This window comes from Haliaeetus albicilla, chromosome 1 (genome assembly GCF_947461875.1).
Source record: "Haliaeetus albicilla chromosome 1, bHalAlb1.1, whole genome shotgun sequence".
NCBI classification, from domain to species: Eukaryota; Metazoa; Chordata; class Aves; order Accipitriformes; family Accipitridae; genus Haliaeetus; species Haliaeetus albicilla.
Window position 1 is genome coordinate 16,424,809 of NC_091483.1, and position 23,313 is coordinate 16,448,121.

General features: G+C 39.3%; 1 protein-coding gene across 5 annotated transcripts in view; it reads right to left on the reverse strand.

The window, feature by feature from the left end:
• ZNF827 (zinc finger protein 827) overlaps positions 1 to 23,313 on the reverse strand; it is a 115,847-nt gene that overhangs the window by 12,370 nt on the left and 80,164 nt on the right. For all 5 annotated transcript variants that reach the window (XR_011324154.1, XR_011324152.1, XR_011324151.1 and 2 more), the window contains exons 8-9: positions 21,613 to 21,716; positions 1,429 to 1,566 (exon numbers count right to left, since the gene is read on the reverse strand). Coding sequence is in view for 2 of the 5 variants with exons in the window: in XM_069780166.1 (XP_069636267.1) it covers positions 1,429 to 1,566; positions 21,613 to 21,716 (242 nt within the window). In the remaining 3 variants the exon portion in view is untranslated. The remainder of the gene's footprint in view (positions 1 to 1,428; positions 1,567 to 21,612; positions 21,717 to 23,313) is intronic.

Sequence of the window (23,313 nt, forward strand, 5' to 3'; positions counted from 1 at the left end):
GGGTTTCTCCAAGCAGCTTTCAGAACGAGGTACTTTCGAAGCTCAACATTTTTGAAACTTAAAGGAGTTCACAGCAATTACTCAGAAAAAAACTCATTTGGAGGTAGTTTAGGGCTAGTTTTTTTAACTTGCTCTACCATTTGTAGTCAGATAATATAAAACTTTGTAAAACTGGGGCAACTGCTGCTCTGAGAGCTGCAGCACAGCCAGTAGAGAAACAGGTCAATAATCTACATCTACTTCCTTTACTTAGCATGTTTTATTTGATTTTGGGGTCTGGTTATCCTTGAGGTTGCCCATGTGATCACTTGCAGAGAGTTGGTGGTTGATGATTTTGTATTAAAATCTGAGGGTGGGGAGGAAAGGGAACACTTTCATTAGGCCAGTTCCGAACACCAACGAAAAAAACTCAAAGAACGGTTGAAGAAATAAACAAATTCATCATGAGTTTCTGATGCGTCACAACTTAAACAGTTTACAATAAAAATTATTTTATTTTAAATTAAACGTTTCTAAATTCTGGCAGCACATTTTTTGTACATGCCAAGCTTTATTTTGCAAAGAGTTGATTAAAATAACCAAACATTACATCAGCTTTTACAACCTTTCCCTTTGAGGAGCTGCTGCTGTAAATATGAAATACAATGCTGCAAGTGTTAAGGGAAAGGCATTCAATAGAGCAGCTTAGAACTAAGAAAATCCCATGACGCCACGGAACACAGCAATTGAACATTTTCAGCATGGCTCTACTAGACAGTACAGCATACATTGGCATTATACCAACAGTATTTTTCAGCACTGCATCAGAAATTCTTGCTTTCAAGTCTTATTTTGTGCAGTGCACCTCAGCAGGCAAACAAGGTGCATCTTCCGTATAAAAACTCTGTTAGTCTCAGTTGATACGAAGCTGATTCACTTTAAGAAAGTTGGTATGGGGTAGAACAGCCCCTGTTCCTCTCAGGAGAACTGGATGGTGAGAGGAAAGATGAATGACAGATATTAAATCCTTTCAGTTTCACCAGATCTGAAACACCAAGGCCAAATCTTTTGTTGTTCAGTGACATTTAAAAAGCTCATCAGGTGAATGTAAGAAAAGCTGTGCCTTCTCTTCAGAATTCCATTAACAGGCTTGGTTAACCAGTTGGTATCTACAGGCTGGTCTGCTGGAACCTGGACAAACTTGAATTCACACGTTTTGTAAAGATAAATTACAAGAAGGCTGTAAAGAAATAAAATGTTAGTTAATCCCCTGAACACCACTCTGACATTCTGTCCTGTTTCTGAGCTTGGCTCTGCCTTAAGTGCAAGGAGCTGAGGATGGCTCACACGCTCTTCTGCTTACCTTCTTTCCCCTCCAGTTAAACAAACCATGATGAACACACAGATTTCCTCACTGCTGTAACAACCAACCACAAAGCATCGGCTTACCTGTGTGCAGTGAGAGATGCCGGGACAGAGTCTGCTGTCGACCAAACACTTTTCCACACACATCACAGGGAAAGAGCTGGTCGTTAAATTTCCAGGATGGCAATCCATTTCCCACCTCCAGCCCCAGCTTTTCTGTTTCTATGCCAAAAACCACATAAACAGAAAGTCATATTTTAAGAACTTGCAGATTTCATTCAATAGAGTCCTGTAGGTGTCATATAAAATGCAACACCTCGGCTGCATGCTGTGTAATCTGGCATATGAGTTCATGTGAAAAGGAAATTAATCTTTCATACAGCATCTTTCATATGTACTCTAAAGCAGAACACTTAGTCAAAGTGTTCTAGACATAGATATAGTCAAAGAGTTAAACCAGATTATGTAAAGAGAGAAAGTCAAGAGCTAGCAGGGCAAAGCATTAACCTCTAATTCTGTTTTTGTGGCAAGACCACTCCTTTGGCTTTTTCAATCACCCACCTTTGCCTGCTGCATGAAGAAGGCCTGGTCTGAGACAGTGTTCTGTTTTACACTGGGTTATTATTCATGGCTGAAGGAAGATTTCCAAACCTTTTCTCTTCTACTGATGCAAGAATTTTTGCTACATGAGCAGTCTTACATTGAAGGAGAACAGAAGATTGCTCAGACAAACGGTAAACCAAGAGGACACAGCACACTAATAAGTGGGTGGCATCTGGGGTAAGATCTACCCAGCACCTGCTGTCCTCAGGCATCAAAATCCCCAGCAGCTTAGAGGGCCATCCACTGAAAAAATGAGACCCAGAGCAAGCCATTATCTTTAAAGAAGTGTTTTTAATTGTTTCAGGAACACAGAGAGTCTGCCATACAAAAAAAAAAAAACCCAAACCTACACACAGCATAAAACACAGACATGAAGGCACTCCGTAAGGAAGTAGAGAGAAAAGGACTGGGAATGAGGAAGAGAAAAAAAGGTACACAGTGCTTCAAGAAGTTAAAAGCATGGCCAGTTTTGATCTGGACAGAAGGGAGCAGAGAGCTGATGGAGACTAGGGGGTAGCAGTGATACTAATTAGCTCAATAAGAGAAACAGTATCAGCAAGCCTTGTGTAAAGAAATATTCTCTGCAAGGGTCTTGTTGCTTGAGGAGAAGGGACCTCTGTTGTAAGCGGTGCACAAAATTGCAAGGGTACCCAGCAGCTTTCCAAATGCAACAGCCAGTGGTGAGGGGGCTTGGTTTAAGACTTACTTCTGGTAAAAGACCTTCTATTTCCACTGGAAGGAAAGATGCCACATGTAGAGCACCCTTCTCTAAACCGACACCGCCTGTGGGATTGCTGCCCAGAACTAGCTCCACCAGTGCATGTGTGCATGCCATGATGGAGAAAAACCATTTGGCTGGGATTTTGAGGTAAACAGGAGCAGAGGAGCTGAGTACAGGAGTACAAAAACATCTTACTGAGTGTAAGTTACTATTGTGGAGGTTGGCAGAGACCAGCCAAATCTTCATCTGAAGAAGCAATGAGGAATAAACACCCTCCTTGTACAGGCAATCCCTCACTGACAGAGTCACCTACCACTGCAAATTTGACTGCCACGTCTGAAAGAGTCTCTCCTTCACAGATAAGTGTCCAGACGGCTCCGCTGTGGTTTATGCAAAGAGCTGTCAAATACTGTAGTTAATTTAAGCAATAATAAAAACAATGCCTCATTTGGGGCAGAGATTCCACATAGCAATTGCAGCAAGTTTAGGGATGGTCATACTTGCCAGCCCCTGTTCAGCTGCTGTTACTTTCTTCTGTGACGCTGTAATATGTACAATATTCAGCAGACCAGAGGAATTATGAGGCACCTCTGAGTGCTACCACCCAACAACACATTTTTCTTAAAAGAATTTCTAGTTAGAGAACAAGTTCTGCCTACTCAAAATAGTAATTCTGTGAAATTAAAAAGGAAGACCCCCTATCCCCTAAGGGCTGTAAGTGACCCATAACCTCCAAGAACTTCAACAAAGAATGATTCTTTTTGTTACTATCCTTGAGATCTAAACAATGGAAAAATCTGACTCTGTACTAAAGCTACAGATATTTTAGCAGAGCTTTTTGAGTACATAATCAAAAGAGGAATATGGTAATAATTATAAGAGAAGGTCACAAGAGTGTAGGTTGCTTCAATATGGTCACAACAAAAATTGAATTAATTGGGACACATACCAAACAGGCAGGCTCAGTTAAGTAAATACGTCTCTTAACAATTCACTTCAGCATTAGTCATCACCCCTCTTTTATCTCTTAAGAAATATAATATTCTCTTCCCTATGGTGGATTTATAGCTATCAGTTCTGGGAAGCTGGAAAAATATCAGCTTTCTGATTATCTCGAGCTGGTGAAAGGTAGTCCCTTGCAAAGCAGCTGCATATTTTTCATTCATGCAAAAGAGGATGCTGTAGGTGTTTTGAAGTACTTGTATTTACTTTAAGGATTTATTCCTGGAGTCCTAACTACAGTGCTTCTTTCTTCTCCTTCGACTGAATCTTCTCTCTGAAGCAAAGTGCTTTTTCTATTCAGCAAGCTGCTTAGCTTGTTCATGGCAAACCAGAGTTGGTCTCTGGTGCAACAGGAACCTCAGCACTTCATGGAAGATTTCTCAGCTCCGAGGGAAACCACCTACTTCCACCCACCATACCCTCTGGGCAGCTTTGTCTGCAGCCTGCAAACTGGAGCTCTGTGTCCATACTGTGGTCCAGAAGTCTTCCCAGAACATACCCAGCAACTGACCTCGCCAGTGACCTGAAGAATCAGGTGAGTCAACATCCACATTCAGTCCTTGGGCTCTGTCTCTAATTAATGCCGGGGAGTGGTGTTTTCTGCGAAATGAGTACAAGTCCAGTGACTCTGAGACCATAATACTGGTTTGTGCACAGCATTCTCTGTGTATCCCAAAGCACGCTACGAAGACAGTCAGCATTGTTATCCTTTAAGAATATCTTACACAGTGGCCAGGAAGAAGATGGACTGAGACCAACTAATGTTAAATAATAAATCATCGTTGTGAGAGATGTCCCACAGAAATTTCTCTTTCACCACAACATCCCTATACTAAAATGAAGGAGGGGGGGGAGGACTTGATGTAAGATTTCTGCTTTAAACAAATACTCCACAGCAAATTCCAAAACGTCTATGTTAGAAAAGCATACATGACAAAATAATATTGAAATTATTAAGTAATAAACTGCCTTTCTGTATGGGTTTTGGAGTCTAAACCAAAATATGCTTAGTAAAATGGAAGGTCTCCAAGTTCTCCAGTAGATCATTAAAAAGTAATAGGAAGATTAAGACTCAGTATATTACAGGCTAGTAATAAAATTATTTTGAAATCATTTTGCATAGAAGTCTTAAGAGCTAAAAATTTTATGTAAAGGTAAAACTTAATTCTCAATGAAATTTAGTGAAATACATCTTTATGGACATCTTTCCTGCCCTTCTGTGTCACCTGGTATCATTTCCCTACTAACCGCAAGTCAACTTCATAACGAGTAGCTGTGTAAAGCTGATCATCCAAGATGAGGTTAGAAACTGCCGGGACTGTCACCATCTGTATTTTCCCTGAGGTGAGGATAAGGTGCACACCAGCTGCAGAAATACTGTTCTCTCCCTCCTCTTGCCCCTCCAGATAGATTGATTTCTGGCAAACAAAGCCCAGCAGCTTGAGAAAGTTACTATTTACCCCTTTACTAAGCTGCTGGGCATAATTCTGAACATGTATGTATTTTCAGTTTTCACATTTAGTGATTTTTTTCTCTTATCCTCAAACTGGTAATATCAATATGGAGAGTGCATTAACCACCCCTTCCGAAAAGCCTTTAGCTTGACTTTTGTCAAGAAATGCTGAGAGAGGATACCATATCTGGTTGAAGCTGTAACTGAAGAAGAGAACAAAGTGTGACCTGAATACATAAGTAACTGTCTAGAGTCACCAAATCAGCCTTCTGACTGCTAGTAGCTGTCATGCACAAAAAGTTCTCCAGGGACTGGATTTGGACTCTGATATGTGGTACTTTGATTACTTATTTTCTTTTACTTAGCTTACATATTTTTCAATCACTGCTTCACAGTGTTTATACTACATTATGTTTTAATCTCTTGTTCAATGCTATGCCTACCTTTACAGCTTTATACTAATAACTGAAAGAATGAAACCACTATTTAACTGAAAAAGACAAAGCTAAGAAAACAGAGCATGCTGAAGTGTCATTCAGAGAAGATAAAGTCGTATTTATAACTTTTGCTGGTTTACTGTCTGCTCTCACATCCTGTAACTCATTTAAACATCTGCTTCTCTGTTTCATCTTCACACCTCCATAGACCTCAGAAGCAACAGAATCCACAAGGGCAGATCCTTATGGTCACATGGAACCCTACAGATATAAATTAAATAGATTGTCCTTTGCAATAAGTATTCCTTAAAGAGGTGGAAGTGAGAGGTGCTGATGAGCCATAACAAGGAAGGTCAAAATTTATTATCTCTCCATTCTTCTGGAAGTGTATGTCATATTTATACTTTGGGTTATTCAGACAGTTTGACACCACACAGATGGTCAAGAAGAAATCAGGGAAGTAATTTTGAAAATGAAATGAGCAGAAATCCTGTGAAAGGAGCAAACAGACAGTGGTGGTTAGACTATTTTCAATCAATCCTGCTTGCAAGCCAAATGTGATCAAGAAAAGTTAGATGTCCAGAGGATCTGGTGACAGAACAGCCACCCAGGGTGAGGCTGAGACAGCTAAGAGGGAGAAACGGCCAAACTCAGAACAGGAGGTGAATTGGGAAAAGGCAGATGATAGCTGATACAGAAGAGAAGGAGAGGAAGTGTGCAGTACCTCCCTCCTCATACTCCAGGGGGTAAAACTTGATGCGAAGAATACGAGATGCAGAAGGAAGCTCCCATGGGAGAACGCATCTAAAAAATTCCACCAAACCAGAAAATGGATAAACTGAGTGAGAAACAGTGCTGGACAAGGTAACCAGGTTTCTATGAGCTCATGGCAAGAGGATGAACACTACCAGTAATGCAGATGTCCCACAGCAAGGCACTTCACTTTGCTCTGAAAGACATAGGACATTAAACAGTCATCAGATAACTTTTGGTTACTACCACTCTGAAGTGGATTGCTGCTAGCCTGTCTTTCGCGATCTTTCAAGCGCCCCACATTTACCCAAGAGGTAAATATACTGTATGCAGTGCTATATGAATGTCACAAAAACTTGTTCCATTTGTAAGGTTATTTCTATCTTCTTATGTCTAAAAGACAAAAAGTTCAAGAAATGATTTATTCAGAAACAAGGTATTCAGGTCAGGCAATCACGAAAACTACTTTAACAACATTTATTTGGTCAAAGAAATTTTCTTTCCTTCTTCTGTCTGCATTCATCTATGTTATTATAATGTCTTCCTACTTTCTGCAGTGTCCCCATCATCAAAGATGTATTTTATTGCTTTGGAGCCTTCCACTTACATGTTCATCTATCACCTCTGGCAAGCACACTGTATTTAAAAATTGAGAACTCCTTTTGTGAAATATGTAATTAAGGCTCTGCTGCAAGCTTGTTTGCTGAAAGCCTGCAAAAGGCTCACAAGCTCAAAAATATATTGACTATATGAAACTGCAGCACTCCAAATGCTATATATCTTACTCCTTTCCCAACTTACTTTCACAAAGGTTTTATTTGTGGCACCAGAATTCTTATTTCTAGTAAGTCAGTTAAAATAAATGGTGGAATCCTTCCAGATACTGTAGTTCCTCAGTAAGATATGTCTTGCGACTTATCTAAGGTATCTGTGATCCTGAGTGGTCCTGTAGTCTTCATTTGTCACCACCAGCATCACAGCAACCTGTCTGGTGTTATTTTAGGATCTATCTTTTACTGTGAGCAGACTCATCCACTATTAGCCAGAGATAAGCAACTGCTTTTTTGGCATAAAAATTTTCTGTATTCCCCCCCCCCCAAAAAAAAAAAAAAAAAAAAAAAAAAAAAGGTAATAAAACTTTTGGGTTTTAATCTCAAGCTTCAGCCGAAATTGCAAGCTGGTTTGCCTGACCCCTTTGTGGTGTTTTTTTTAATGCCTTTTTGTAGCTATTAAAAGCAGTCAGTGCTGTCCCCTCTAATGCCAGTTCAGGGGCACCTGTCCAGAGAAACCCAAGTCCCCTCGTGTATGTTGTGGGCTGCCCAGATGGGAGTTTGCACCAGCCTGGGAGCCATCTAGCACTGGCAGCAGAGCCCTGTGCCCAAGCTAGCATGTTCAAAGCATGAACAAAGGAAGGGTCTATGTAGTCATGCTCTCAGTTACAACATGCGTCAAGCATGAGAAGTTATTTGGAGGGATTTAATAATACTCTAATAATAACAAATAAATATTAACACAAAATTACTGCTCAAATAAAAGAACCCTAGTTCCACTTGTGAGGGGGACATGTACTTTTTGTTTCATAAGTCCTGAAAAACTGCACGTAATCAGACAATCTGAATGACAGAAAAACTGCACAGAGGAAGCAGAGAAAGTCTCCTTGCTAAATAAAAAACTTTACCAACTAATGCTCCTATTTTTTTCTCAAATGCTTTTGCAAATATCTAACATTACTATGGAGTATGGTAAAAAGCAGTAATGTTATGATAATTTAAAATCCTTGATATGGAAGAAAATAGAACCCAAGTGATTTTTTATATTACTAGCATGGTGCTTAAGTTGCTCTTTCTAAAAACATCAACCATGAAAGCTGGAAATATTTCAATAAAGAGCTTGCAGGACCCACAAAAAGAAACATTAATATTGTGCATGGAAGTTTTTCGTTGTGCAATGATAGGCAACAACACTTAAAAAGGTCACTGAGAAGTGATAAAGATGTTGGGGTTTGTGAAAAGAATAAAAACAAATAAAAGATGAACTTTAAAGATGCCTCCATAGAGGAACATGGGAAAACAGTGAAGCCCACTTCACTGCTAACACTGAGCCTGTTGCTCAAAAATGGACAGTCAGAAGCAGGGTGAGAACAACAAAACCTGAGTCCGGGCAAAGACAAGGTAGGGACACACTGACTTCAAAACACAAGGCCACTCCCCACCTTCTACCTTTGCATCAAAACTAACACCTATTTTAACTTCACTTATACAACAGAAGACTTCTGAGTAAACAGTGAGGCTTATCATAACCTTCATCTGCATTATAAAGCTTTGAGATTTGCTTTTGTTGTCTGTAGTAAGCTCAAAATGTAAAAAACAACCAAGAAGAGAGAAAATCCCCAGTTCAAAACTTAAATCAGTCTGTAAATTCTGGGCAAGGCGACTGGAGTTGCAGATTTTTAAGGAACCCTAAAGCTGCAGTAATGTTGCAGTCATTTCTTGAAAATTATTTTTACAACACACACACTGTGACATCAAGTTGAGGATAACACTGGACAACACCCTCTATTTCGCCCAACTTTCATTATCCACTGTACTGCTTTAGCATAAAGCAGAAACAGGATGGTCTTGTGGTAATTTCATCCCTTACACAATAAGAAAGAATAGAACAATGTAAAATTCCTGACATACGCAAAGTAAGGCCCCGAGCTGTGAATTTACTGGCCAAAAAGTAGTAGTCATATAAGAGTCCATGTAGCTCACTGCACAGGCTGAAGGAGTTCCTCAATCATTCAGTTACCACAGTGAAGAAGGTCAGTTTGGTTTCATAACTATAGATAAAGTAATGCAATGTGGCCCAGATGGAAACTGGTTTATTTTTTTCATTGAGGAAGTGGAGACACTGCAAGAAAGGTATAAGAAGCACCAACAAATCCGCTCCCCCAAAAGTGTCTTTAAAAGCTTACCTGATCGTTGTTGGCCAAGAGAACAATGAATCCTTTCAGTAGCAATGAGCTCCAGCATCGTAACTTTACTTTTTTGCTTGTTTAGAAATAATAGCTATTGTAAATAAAAGTTAAATTCTGCATCTATTGTCAAGACAAAAATCTGATAATGTGCTCTCTGTTATCTTTGCACAATGTGTTTTATTTCAGTGTAATGCTAGAATATCATCCTGAAAATACCTTCATGGTAACTGTAAGATGTGCCACAACGAATTTACATAAGCTCTCTAACGGACTCCCAAGCAGGTGGCCCTCACGTTTAGCTCAACCATTTACACTGCTTGCAACATTTATTTTGGGTGCTACAACATCGAGTTCATATGAACTTATGAAAGTATAATTTGGTCCTGTTGTTATTTTTAAACCACAACTAATTAATTTCCATAATGCCAATAGGTTTCTACCCTTTATATTTCTCTCCTACAATTCTGCTTAAGACACACTTCCTAAGAAACCCTTTTAAAAATCACTCAGAGACATTTGTGCACATTTAGGACCATTATGGTGTATGTACAAATTTTCCTTTTTTTCTTTTGTTTTTGTCACTGTGCCAATTTCTACTTGCAAATCCACCTGAAATAGGGGCTTTTCTTTCATAGAGGGAAGGTAATAACACATCTAGGGCACTTTGCAGAGACTAACACTAGTACTCCCCATCCAGAATTCAGATACAAATAAAGACAAATTAGCCTTCAGACTACATTTTTCTTTTCAGCCTTCTGCATCCTTTTTAGTGAAGCAAAAGCTGCTGTACTAGAGAAACTGTAAACTGGTGACCAGAAACCTCAGTGGGGGAATGCAAAATAAAGCCCCAAATGCAGACTGAGTCCCTCTTCCTGAGCTGACTAAATTAACACAAAAGAGTCAAAACTAGATGAAAGTAACTGCGAACATTCAGCCAGATCCACCTTTCCATGTTTCAGCAAGCTGCCAGGGAAAGGCACTACCCTTCACAGTACTGTGGTTGCTGCTGTAAAAGAAAACGGTTCTTACTGCTTTTACTGCAGATTCCCCAAGTGATAAGCAGTCAATCTGTCATTTCCTTGAAGCCCTTAACTCATTCTTTTAAGACATTTACCTCTCTCCTTGCTCTCTCTCCCGCAAACCATCCTCTCCTTCCTTCTCTACTACTCTCCCATTTGCCTTCTGCTCAGCTTGCATTTGCAGGGCAGTAGTCAGCACAACTGCCCCAAACTCAACTAAAACACCCAGCAACCAGTAGGGTGAATTTGTACCCTGATTGAAATCGTGCTGTAGAAGAAAAAAAACTTCCCGGCTTTGCTTAGATTATTTTTAGACAATGGTCTTTTATTTATATATATATATATGTATCTATCTGTCCAAATAGCCTGATGAATTTTGCATTTAATTTACTCTTAGGCAGACAAGTATTATAGAAGACAACCTTGTACGAGATAAGATAGGTGAGGACTGGAGAGTCCCAAGGTAACTCTAAAAAGAAATGTCAGGAATGTTGTGTTCCAATTCCTCTTGCAGAGCGAGAAAAGTAATTTTAAACCCTGTCCTTCTATTGCATGTTGAGCTTGTATTTGGAACAGTTTCATATTCAGGAAACAGTCTGACTCAATGCTGATGTTCACTTTTACAAAAGATTCCGATATTAAGGAAGACAGAAGAGGATATGAAACTATAGATGGGTTTGAATAAGATGCAGAGTCTAAAACACAGCATGCTGAGTATTTATAAACCAAAAGCCTCATCTATCAAGTCTCTCTCAAGAGGGTATTTAATCGCCATTATAGTTTTGCTACTGAATTTATATCACAGAATTAGAGCTGGAAGGTACCTCAGGAGGCCATCTTGTCTCTCCCTCGCTTGGAGGCACACCAGCCACACACCAAACATACCCATCAGTCCCGACAGGTGCTTGTCTAACTTATTTTTTTAAAAACCCTCCCATGAGAGAGGTTCCACAGCCTCCTGTGACAGTTGTGCCAGTACAAAACCACCCACCCCACTGCTAGAAAGTTTTACCTGGTGTTTAACTTAAATCTCCTCTGCTGTCATTTAAGCCCGTTACTCCTTATTCTGCTCACATGAACATGGGCAAGGTTTATTCTTTTTCTCTCAAAGCTGTCATTTTACATATTTGAATACTGTTATCATGTCTCCCCTCTTCTTCTCTAGATGAAATAAAAATAAATTCTTCAACTTTTATGCACAGCTCCTGTTTTCTAGACCTCTGACCACTGCTGTCCTCCACATTGTTCTTGGATTACAGAGCGCAAAATTGAATTCAGGGCTCCAGCTGTAGAGCAGAATTACCACATGTGCCTTACAGACAACATTCCGGACATCTCAGCTGAATGTTTGCCCTTTCTGCAATGCATACAATGTCAGCTCTACATGCAACTGTCTGCATACAGTTGCACTGCCTGGGCATTCATCCCTTCCCTTTCTTTGTAGCACTAATCATTCCCCCAGGCACAGAATTTTGTCCTCAGTGAATTGGCTACTGTTTTCCAGACTGTTTCTTCAAGATAAGACTGAACTCTAATTCTGCCCTCTGAAGTGCTTATGGCACCCATGGTGTCACCAGGACATTCAATAAACATGCTTTCTCTTCTATCATCCACGACATAAATAAAAGGGCTGATTAATACCAGAGCAAACACAGACCCTTGCAGAACCGCACGTCATCCCTGGGGTTTGAAAGCTACACTTAGCCACTTAAGTGTAGTTGTACCTACTCTCAGTTTCCCTGCTTACTACGAGCATGTTGTGGGAGGCAGTGCCAAAACCCTCACTCAACTCAAGAGGTCAAGTTTCTTTAAGGACCTGGAAACAACTATTGTTAGGTTTCTTTCCATATGCATCTCCAAGTTGGTTACAGTTGCCCTTCCTGAAGCCAACTGCTGTTATTTCGTGGTTTTCCCTTCTTCCTTTCCCCAAAACCACATTCTATCACTTCATGGTCGTTCTTCACCAAGTTGCCTTCTGTTACCTGCATCAAAACACAGGTCCCAAGAACTTGCTGGGCAGCCTTGTGTTGTCCTGAATTCACTTGCCAACAGAAGATAAGGTAGACAAAATCCCACATTTCTCATTCTGTACTTTGGATGAGTGTAGCTGCTCAGGAAGCCCTTCTCAAATCTGACCTCCATTTGTGCTAAATATTTATTTAAAAATATTGTTAGCAACAATTATTTTACTTTTTAAATAATAATTTGCTGTTGAATAACTATTAGAGACTCAGAAAACATATCCAAAAATTGCTAAGAGATGCCAAAACCTACCCAGTTTGAAAGGGTAAAAACCCCAACTGCTAAGTTTTATTTTTCCATGTGGGATGAAACATTTACCTTTGGCCATTTTGCTTTGGGTTTGATGTTGGTGATATTTTTTAACACTTTTGGTTTGCTGGGTTTAATAAATGGGGTCTAGTTTGGGTTTATTCTGAATGAAACCAGAAGGTATTTGTTCCGAGTGAAATGACTTTGTTCTTCTGTCCTTTACCATGAGGTTGATACTGCTTTAGGAAGAACAAACGTAAAAAGGAAATAAAATAAAAATAAATATTTTTGCCTGTATGAAAAGACTGCACAGTGTTAGAGGGAAAAAAGTTACCCTATATAAAGGCAGCCCATAATAAAACAAGGATCACAAATTTTCAAATAGATGTCAAGTGCCTTTCAAGACAGTCATTAGACATGGACCTGAATGTGTATCATTCTGTTTGTCTATTTTAATTAACAACTTTCGTCTTGAAGGTCCTGTAAATAATTGGCAAAATAATTAGTACAGTGACTTCACAAGGAAAAGAAGTGAACTCCGTATGCCTGTAACAATTCATGCAAAGTTCTGCTATTTAGCATGTGTTGTATTTGAGAGAGGGACTGGCCAATTCACCAGGAGTTTCATGTGTTCCTCAGAAGGATCTGATCACATTCCCCTTAATTGCTGTGGGAATGGCCAATAAATACTGATTGTTGAGAAAAATTAAAACATGTGCAACTACGCACATGCTGCACATTTCACTTGTCCTATTTTAGCCAAAGAACGCACTGTGCATATTTGAGCAAGAGGCCATTTGCTGATTTGAAATGGTCTGTTCTGCATAATAATATTTCCAGTTCTGAAAGGGACTTTGTTAGTTATGAAGACTGTGTGGCTGCTCAAGATCCGCAACACAAATGCACTAGATGCAAACCTGTTTGGCAGCAGACCCAGAAAAAGCTGCAAGGGAAATGCAATGCTGTGATCAGTTGCAGCCACGTTGGTTATGATCCTATTAAATGAACCAGAAATTTGGAACCCTCTGCCCGATGACTGTAGTGCAAAGCGGTTGTCAAGGCAGCTGGGTGCATAGCGAAAGAAGGCTGCACCCAGGCAGATGATCATGGGAATCTGAAGACAGGCTGCGATAGATAAAAAACATGCTAGAGCCAGAACCACTATCGCACAGTTTAGCACTGAATTATGTTGAACAAATTCTGCAAAATCTGTCTTGCTTTAGAGAACTATGCCAAGCACAGCCCACTTCTATGGCAGTCCAACTATCTCACCTTCCTAGAATCACTTTCCACAACTTGCCAGCTATCTGTCTCTTGCTATCAGACTTCAGAGAGTCACCACGATGGCTGACAGTCCCTAACCTTCTAGAGAGTATAAAGACAGAGAGTGTACACCAGTCAATGTATACCCAAAAGACATTCTTTTTGTGTGAAGAATGAAAGTAAAATGCACGTTGGAGATAAGGAACTAAAATCAGTTACTCCAATCAATCTGCCACGCTGTCACAAAAGTTTTCCTACCATCTATGAAGCTGTCATACAGGTTGTATTTGTCGGAGGGATCTCTCCAGTATTCATTTTCCTGCACCTGCATGGATTTATACACATGCACACACATACATACACACACATACACAAAAAGAGTAGTATCTGGTTGAATCTTACCCCAGACAGGTACTGGAAGAGGAATAAAATTAAATGGGTGCTTTTAAAGACCGAGAGAACCAGGTTTTGCAAGGCTTAGTGAGTACCTACCATTATGTGCTGCAGGCAGCGATGACAGCAGTGTGGCATCTACCTCTAGCACCACTTTCAACAAGCACATTTCACAGAAATACTGAGACAGAAATGAACAACAGGACCAAGTGCCTGATGGAGCATGCCTTGTGTAGTGAATTAAGTGCCACTCTACACTTTTCCACCCTGCCGTGGAGCGAATAGGGGTGAGGCACTCTCATCATCAAGAAACTGAAGGCGATATCTAATGTCCTGGGTGGGCAGAGCTCATAACTCAGAGCAAAACTGAAAGCAAATAAAATGACCATAAGCACTAATAATGGGATAAAGCGGGGGGGGGAAATGCACTATATAAGTCAATTTACATGCACGTGCACTCCCCCTGCAACTATACTGGCAATAAAAATTGCTGTTCCATCACAGGGACAGAAGCTGCTGCCAGGATCTTGAAATATTCTTTCAGACTTTCAAAGAAGTCTGAAGTCCGGCAAATACGATTAAGGGATTGGAGCATCTGTCATACAAGGACAGATTGAGAGAGCTAGGACTGTTCAGCCTAGAGAAGAGAAGACTTGGTGGGATCTTCCCAATCTGTATAAATACCTGATGGGGGGGGAATAAGAAGGATGAAGCCAGGCTCTTCTCAGTGATGCCCAGTGGAGAGGAGGCAAAGGCACAAATTAAAACACAGGAAATTCTATTCAAACGTAAGAAAACACTTTTTCTACTGTGAGCATGGTCAAACACTGGCACAGGTTGCCCAGAGAGTCTCCATCCCTGGAGATATTCAAAACCTGATTGGACACAGTCTTGAGCAACAAGCTGACTCTGCTCTGAGGAAGAGGGTGGAACTAGACTTCCTACCTCAACCATTCTGTGATTCTCTCAAAAATACTACTACACAGGTTCTGCTGTCCTGAATGAATTAGAAATCAATTGCTTGTAATTGTGCTCTTAACCCCTAGCTTTCCTTTACAAATTCTAGCAATTAGGATGGTGAAGAAAGCCTTCCTAAAGTAAACAGAGGATTACCCGCAATGTGAAGTTAGCGGCTTTTTGGCAGATGTAGGAAAACAACCACCACAGTAAGGGGTGAATTGTTCTAATTAACTCCATGGGTACATAGCTGGGAAGCTATACAAGGGCAATTTATATGCCAACATTTCATCGCTGATCACTTTAGCAGAAATCCTCAGGGCTTGTGCATTTCACAGTCCCCTAAGGCCTAAGGACATTTTCCAGGGTGACAGAAGTGCAAACAGTCCCCTACACAGAAATCAAACCCTCAAGGTGTCCTTTCATTTCTGCAGTGCAGTTAGAGTGGTCTCCGGGACAACATTAAGATAAGTTAAAAGTAGAAAGTCTGGCAGCAGGCTAAAAGAGACCAAGAAGGAAAACTGTCACTGGCACTTGTGAAGAAATGGAAACTATAATTGCATTCACTCTAACCTCATATTCAATTAAAGTCCTGACTTTCTTAACTAACCTAGTGATGATCCAAAATTCAGAGCTGGTTGCTGTAGATGGTTGCAGAAGTTTAGTTTGCTGCAGAGCACAGGAGACCAGAATCAAGCACAAATACTGCCAGAAAATAGTATATATGAAGGAGCATGTCTGCAGGTTGGACCAAAAGAGCTCTTGCTATCTACTTTCTAGATGGTTTAAGCCACACAATATTACAATATCAAGAGGTATACTGACCTTAAAGTGTCTTTAAAAAGGGATTAGGAGGGAAGACACATGCAAACTACTTCATACCAAAGAACACGGTATCTGTGCAACATGAACAGCTTGGTTATTTATCACGTTCAAGTTAAAAACCTAAACCCTCAGGAGGTATTTTTCAACTACAGTCACAGAAGAAAGTAAACAAGATTAAGTGTGGTCACAGCCAGTCAATCTCACACAAATGCTGAAATTTCACACGACTGAAATATATGGCCTTGCCTTCACCCTGCTCACATCCCAACATTCCCACAAACTCTTAGAAAAAAAAGGAGATTAGTTGACTACTTCCCCTGATCTGGCTTCACAATGTGGCCACACAAATATTAGTAGTGCTGTGTTGGACAATCTGCACAGATGAGGCCAAGGGAGCAGGTAGATTTTCCCCTTTAAGTATGTTAAAGTTACAGTGGAATTACTGCTCTAGAGAAAAGAAGTAGTAGGAGGGTGTCAGTGTGAACAGTAACAGGAGAAACGTGTCCATCTCCTGAATAGTCCTGTGGTTCCAAACATATGGAAATCTTTGTTACACATATTACCTTAGTTCAATAAACATAAATATGGGATAATGCCACTAATTATATCATCGATAAAAATACAGCTGACAGTACCAAAATCCAAAATTTTTGCACTATGTTTCCAATTTTCTACTGAACTAAGTATCATGCTACTGATTCAATATTGGCTTCTGGACATTTCTGAAGAGGAAGCATGACCTATCTGTCATCTTGCCGGTCAGTAAAGAGTGTGGAGACACAGTGACAGAAGGGGCTCTGATACATTTTCAGAAAGGTACTTGAGGACAGAAGCTTTATTGGCTTTATTTCATTGAAATAAATAACACCAGTAAATTTAGCTCTGGCACCAATGGACAAAATTAAAAAAGCCAGGGCTATTCATGGACTACAAATCCCCAAAACCTACATTCTCTAGTTCCAAAAGTCTATTTTAGCCATGTGACATTCACTTACCACAATCAAAATTACAGTTTTGCAAGTAGTAAATTTTCACTAAAAGATGGATTTTTATTTTTTATTTAATCCTCTACAGATGAGATTGTTTCAATATTTGGCACTGTCAATGTAAATGAAGGAGAATACCAGGTCCTTGGTGAACAGGAGAGAAAATAATGAAGTATTATTATACCACACACATATCTACATAGAGAAAAATACTCCCCAAAACTCTTTGCCAATATTAATGAACTGACCGGAAAAGGAATAGTGAATATCACTCATCTGGATTTCACGAAGGCAGGTTTGATTTACAGAATGAGTCAGTGAGATAGTGGAAAACTATTAAAACACATTAAAGATTGGCTAAGGGTCAGGAACACCAGCGTAAGATCAAGTTTTTAATTTATCTAGCGATCTGGACTGAACTATATAGTCTGACATAAAACTAAACTCTACTCTGTTAAAAGAAGAGTCTTACAAAACAGAAGATAAAAACGCCCTTTTAAAGCGACTGTTTGAAATTAAAACTTTCATTTCTTCTCCCTACATTTTGCTAGGCCAAATAAGGTCATTTTGCTATTCTTATAGGGGAAAGCTGAAATTATTGCCTTGTTTTGGATATGACTTTGTATTAGATATGACTTTGATACTATGGTAATTTTTGAGTGAAGTGTGTTTGATTAATGTGGACATCAATACCATTTTATTTCCATTTCTGAGTAAAAATGAGCTTATCTGGACAGTAATAGTAATTCAGGAAAGTATAATGTAACTACTACTAACTTTGTATGGTTATTAACATACAAAATACCTTAAAAAGGAATGGAAGTAGTTCCCCAAATCTATCCAATACTTTTGAACTACATACTATAGGAAACTACTTTCTTCTCTTCTCAGAATGTTAAGAATGCACCACAGATTATCAGGGAGTTACCATGACTTCTGCAGGGCTGTCGAGTCCCCTTCTGACAGCTGTTGGAGATTTCATTGTCATTTCCTTGGGTACCAGACTTAAAAGCTGCTGCATGAGAATCACTTCTCCTGCCTGTGATACTGCTGCTGATCAGGATTACTTCACCTTTACTTCAGGCCAAATCCACTGTTATGTCGTTATTTATTTAGGATTTTATTTCTCCAGTAAATGCCCTGATCAGTGCATTGCTCTCACATATCTTTTAATACGCCTTTCCTAATTATTTCATACTCCTTGGGGATCTTATATACTCAATGCCCTACAAAGAGTGCTCTTCCTCTTAAATACATGATCTTGCAATTATCTTATAAACTGGCTACAAAGAGAAGAGAAGTGGTTTGCACTGAGGAGGCCACTAAGCTGAAGTCTCAAGGACTGAACTTCGGACCAACCATACTTAAAAATCCTCTTTAATAGCTTCAATACAAAAACAACCCAGCATTGTATTAATGAAGGCAATATCATCAATATGCAGAAATTTCAGAGTATTAAAAAAATAATCTTGAGAACTAGAGTAACAAGTGAAACAATTCAAATTACAAGATCATATGCCTAGAAAGTAGGAACAAGAATTTATGTTGCATGCTGAAATCATCAGCTGAAATTGTAAAGGAAAAGAAAAACATGTTACTATTTGATTAGCAAATGAACTGAGATTCATCAGCATGTTGTAGTTACGACTGTGATCAAACAGGAAAGGCATTTCCAATATACATGTAGAAGATTGCATGCTGCTGAAAAAGTCATTGGTAAGATCTCCTGTAAAATAGCATATATAGTTCTGACTACTCATACTTGCAGAAATTATTTTCCCTAAACAGAGGCAGAAAAAGGCCTTGTTGGCCTGATCTCGGTCAGGAAATGGAAACCCTATCATACTAAAAGAGACTAAAAGACATTGGCTGGCTTACTTTTCCAAAATGAAGACAGGATTAGGGGGATGTAAGATGGCACATCAGATGGTGAATATCACAAGGGAGAAGAATTATCAAAGTTGAAGGACAGCATTGGTGAAACAACAAAAGTAGAACTTGCTATGAATAATTGCAGGCTGAAAAAAAGAGCGGTCCCAGCCCTTCAAAGGGGCGAGCTTCTGAAACAGTGTCCTCATACAAATAAGGATGACAGGTTTAAGGTGGATCTTGATAATGAATGAGATTATGTAATGTTGTTACCCATTATAGAAAAGAATTGAATTTGACACATGAGATATCTTACTGTCCTATGTTCCTGTCACTTTTCCCAATTCCTCTGCAGCTAGGGTGCCAAGAAGTCTGCAGACAGAAAGTTGGCAGGAGTCTGGGGATACAACCGCCCATATTGGTGCTCTCTTGGAAAGAAGCACTATGTACATGGGGTTCCACCAAGGCGACCCAGACCAACTGGCAGTGAAGGCTTCCTCATGCCACTCTGCCTGCCTGATTCAAGCCTGGTCACAGAGTCAGTACAAAGCAGCAGCTCAGACCCCATGCTTGCTCATCAGAATCTGCTAGCTGTGGTGACGGTGGCACGGAGTCGCATTTTTGGATATGGGGACTGCTTAATGAACACTCTTGCCATTAGCAGTTAATCCGCTTGGATTTTAGTTGATGACTTGAAGATGACACTGGACTGGGAATTTCCTGTCATTTTCTTATGCTGTTCTTTTCTACTTCTTACTATCCTGTTTCAGGGATGAAGTAACCCAAAACAAATTTCAAGTGAAGGCATATATACCATTTATCCATGGGACACCACATAAACATTTCCACAGCAGTTTCTGGTTTGTCCTGTTGGCCTTTACAATGGTTTGTTACTGTTCCTTTATGCTACTCGCTGCAGGGATAAAGTTTCTCCTGAGCTGTCCATAGGACTACATAGACTATTTCTTCTTGCAAAGCTAAAACTAGTAGGAAATCTACCTGTGGGTATTCTGCTGTTCTTTTACATGAATATCACATTTGTAATTGATTAAAAATTTAAATCACATTCCTGGTGCTACTGTGAAGTTGCACTTCAGGTCCAAGAATTTATTATGAGCCTGAGAAAAATCAACATATTTGGAATGATAGGGTTGTTCCAAAAATAAAAATGAAGCAGAAACTGGCACTTTCAATTTTCAGTATAGATGCTGCTATTACATATCAGAGTCTTATAATCACAGAGCAATATGTATTAGAATACACAGACCTATCAAGGTAATACTTATATTCCATAAGGCAGAATATGGGGCAGCATAAACATACAAAACCCAGTTCCCTCAGAAGCCGTTTTAACACTCCAGGATGTCCTAACCAACTAGATACTTTACATCTCTTAAGCAGAAGATTAAACATGTCACCAAAATCCATCCATGGTTTTAGCGGTCTCACTTAAAATGAAGTCTTACAGAGAATTAGAATTCTTATACATTCATCTTGGTATGATGTAAGAGTACTGCTGCTAGAGGCCATGTCCTCTGAGGTATCGAGCACCGCCTGAGGAGTCTAGAGCTCTTGTCCTTCATCTGGGTATATGAATATTCCATGTTATGCCAAGGTCAAAAGCCAGGATTGAAGTGCTAACCTGGTTTACGTTTTAATACTTAAAAGCACCACACCTGATCTGGTTGTCCTCACCCCCAGTTACAAAATCCACTACCTCCTTGCAAAAGCGCAGCTGAGGCTAACCTGAAGACCCTTGTCCTCATGCTACAAATTTTCTTCTTCTTCCTGCTACGCATATTTACCCTTAGACAACATCTAGCTCTTAACCTCATCTACCACTTCATGAGCTGTCAAATGACTATTCAAGCATTAAAAAAAATGAAGGGTCTGTTAAGTTGTAAATTAAATGACAGTCTATAGCTGAAAATTAGCAGTAACGTGCCCAAAACTTTATTGATTGCTAAGAAAAGGTGAATAACCTCCCCTACAGCTGGCTGTGTAATTACTGACCTTTAGAACCCAAGAGCTATTAATTTAAGAACAGATAGCAGCGAACTAGCAAACGAGTTATTTTGCAACAGGACAGTAAAGGCACGTATCAAGTTTTTGCATGTGTTCAGTGCCACCTTGAATAGTATTGTTACAGGCTCATATTTTCCATTTTATTGCAGAATGTAACCCAAGCTACATCTAGACGTAAAATGCCTGTCAACCAGTTCAGAAGATCAGTGGGAATGTACCCACAGATACTGAGGCCTTTCAGGACATTTTAAGAACTCCGCATCCTTCCAAAAAGTTTCTAAATTATTGTTAAAGGCAGGAAAAAATTGTATTGCCAAGCTCAGCCACTCTGATACATGTACTGCAAACATTTAATCTGTAGTCTGAGAGATGGAGATGGAAATGGCCAGTAACAGGAGAATAGCAGACAGTAATCCGACATCAGTAAAGTTCCTTAACATATGGGAGACACACACCAAAAAACCCCACCTCTGTTAATACTGCTGAGTTTAATCTGTTATGGACCCTTGTGCAATTCATGGAAACAGTAATTTAAAGACTATTAATACAAATGCTTCGGCAATATTTAACTTTTTTCTTCTTAATAATAAGCACTTACTGTGATGGAGAGATAGTTCCTTTTTGACAAAGCAGACTACATTTTAAGAGCACTGGTCAGGTGGTGGAGTTTACAGTAAGAAAATTTTTAAAAGATCTATTAACTGGAAGTAATGGAAGAAAAAGGTATCTGACCTGGTGCAGCTGTCCTTCCATGAAGAGTAGTTTCATTAGGCAGGAGATCTTTTGAGTTGGAAGTGAATGGTGATTGTCTAAATGTGTCTTCAGAAAAGAAAGGGCTACAGGAAAAAATAAGGCATCTTTTTGTAAACAAAACAGCGGTTAATGGAAGAAGTAAATACAATTTTTTGACCCTAACAGCTTAATATTATAACAAATACCATCTTGTTAAAAGCCCTGCTTCATTTACAGAATTCATGCTGAAAGATATGCAGCCTGTGAGGCAAGGTGTGGAGAAGAGGCATGCTTTGGTAAAATTGTATCCAAGAGTGAAAACTGAAGTCCTTCCAAAAGGCTTTTAACTACATTTCAACATCTCAGATTTCTATATCACAATACACTACAGATCATTCAAATTAATGCTTCAAAAATTTGTATTCTACTGTCCAAAACTTTGTATTCTACTGTCAGAACTGGGGAGGGCAATTAGGAAATGTGGAAAATATTATTATTTAATAATCTAAGGTATATAGTAATTATTTTTAAAACAAAACTTTTCAAATTTTAGGTTAAGATGCTGAACAGTTCTCTTTTGACACAGTGTTCCATGAATGAAATTAACTCCATGAGTTTGATTTTTAAAGCAGAAAACAATTCATGTAAACTAACTGAATGGTTACTTCCCAAAGAGTATTAAGTGCAAAAATTATCAGCTACTTGACTCCAAAAAGCATAGCATGCTTTGGTTTTAATTAACAGGCAGTGAAAAGTCAATTTCAATAGTGAATTGGCATTTCTGTTGAAGTATTTTGGTTTCTGCTCAATTACAGATCCTAACAGAAGCAAGAATTCTGTCTCTACAGTACAGACACGCATCAGTAAGAGGTACATCAAAATATTCAAAATGGAAAAGGATAGTCTTTCTCAGAAAACTGTTTTCTAAGGCAGTGTATTCCATCTCCACATAAACTATCAATTTCTTCTAAGCAAAATGAGAATTACATGAACTCTGATCTCTCTTATATTGAGAATCCTTAACAGGCTGGTGCATAGTAGGTGTTTTAAAGGTACAGGACAGGAGGCCAGCTCATTTCTGCAGCCTGTTCTTATTCAGTAATAAAATCCAAGAACCTTTTCAGGATAAAGAATGTACTATGAGGTCTTACGAAGCATTGCATAGCGGGTAGTCCAGACCCAGAAAGTATCTGCCAGCAGCACCAACCAAGTTGACCCTACCAGTTGAGGTACCCAAGGTGTCAATCTAAACAATGACACTTGCGTAAGTCTCCCCTCATACAGTTTTTCTACAGAGAGTGAACAATACTGAGTCACTTGAATTCTTAGTCAGATCTCTTCTGCATTTGGGAAACTTGTTGGTAATTAGTTAACTTGATCATGTAACCCTTTTGGCAATCACATTATTTACTTTTTTATTAAGATTTTTGGCCATTATTCGTTTTGTGCTGTTCCATATGTGACAGTTAATGGGATATTTGGGTATTTCTACAAAAGTCTGAACATAACCATAAACACAGTCAACATTAGGTTGTGCTGAAGGGTAAGGCATGAAGCTGCCCCAAACCTGAACAGTTCAGTGTATGCAGATAGCTGAACAACGCATAATACTCAAGAAAACAAGTGATCAGGATAAAGCAAAACAGCTCCAGCCCACATGTGCAAAACTTTACTTTTTCCAAGACTCACACTCCCATGCAG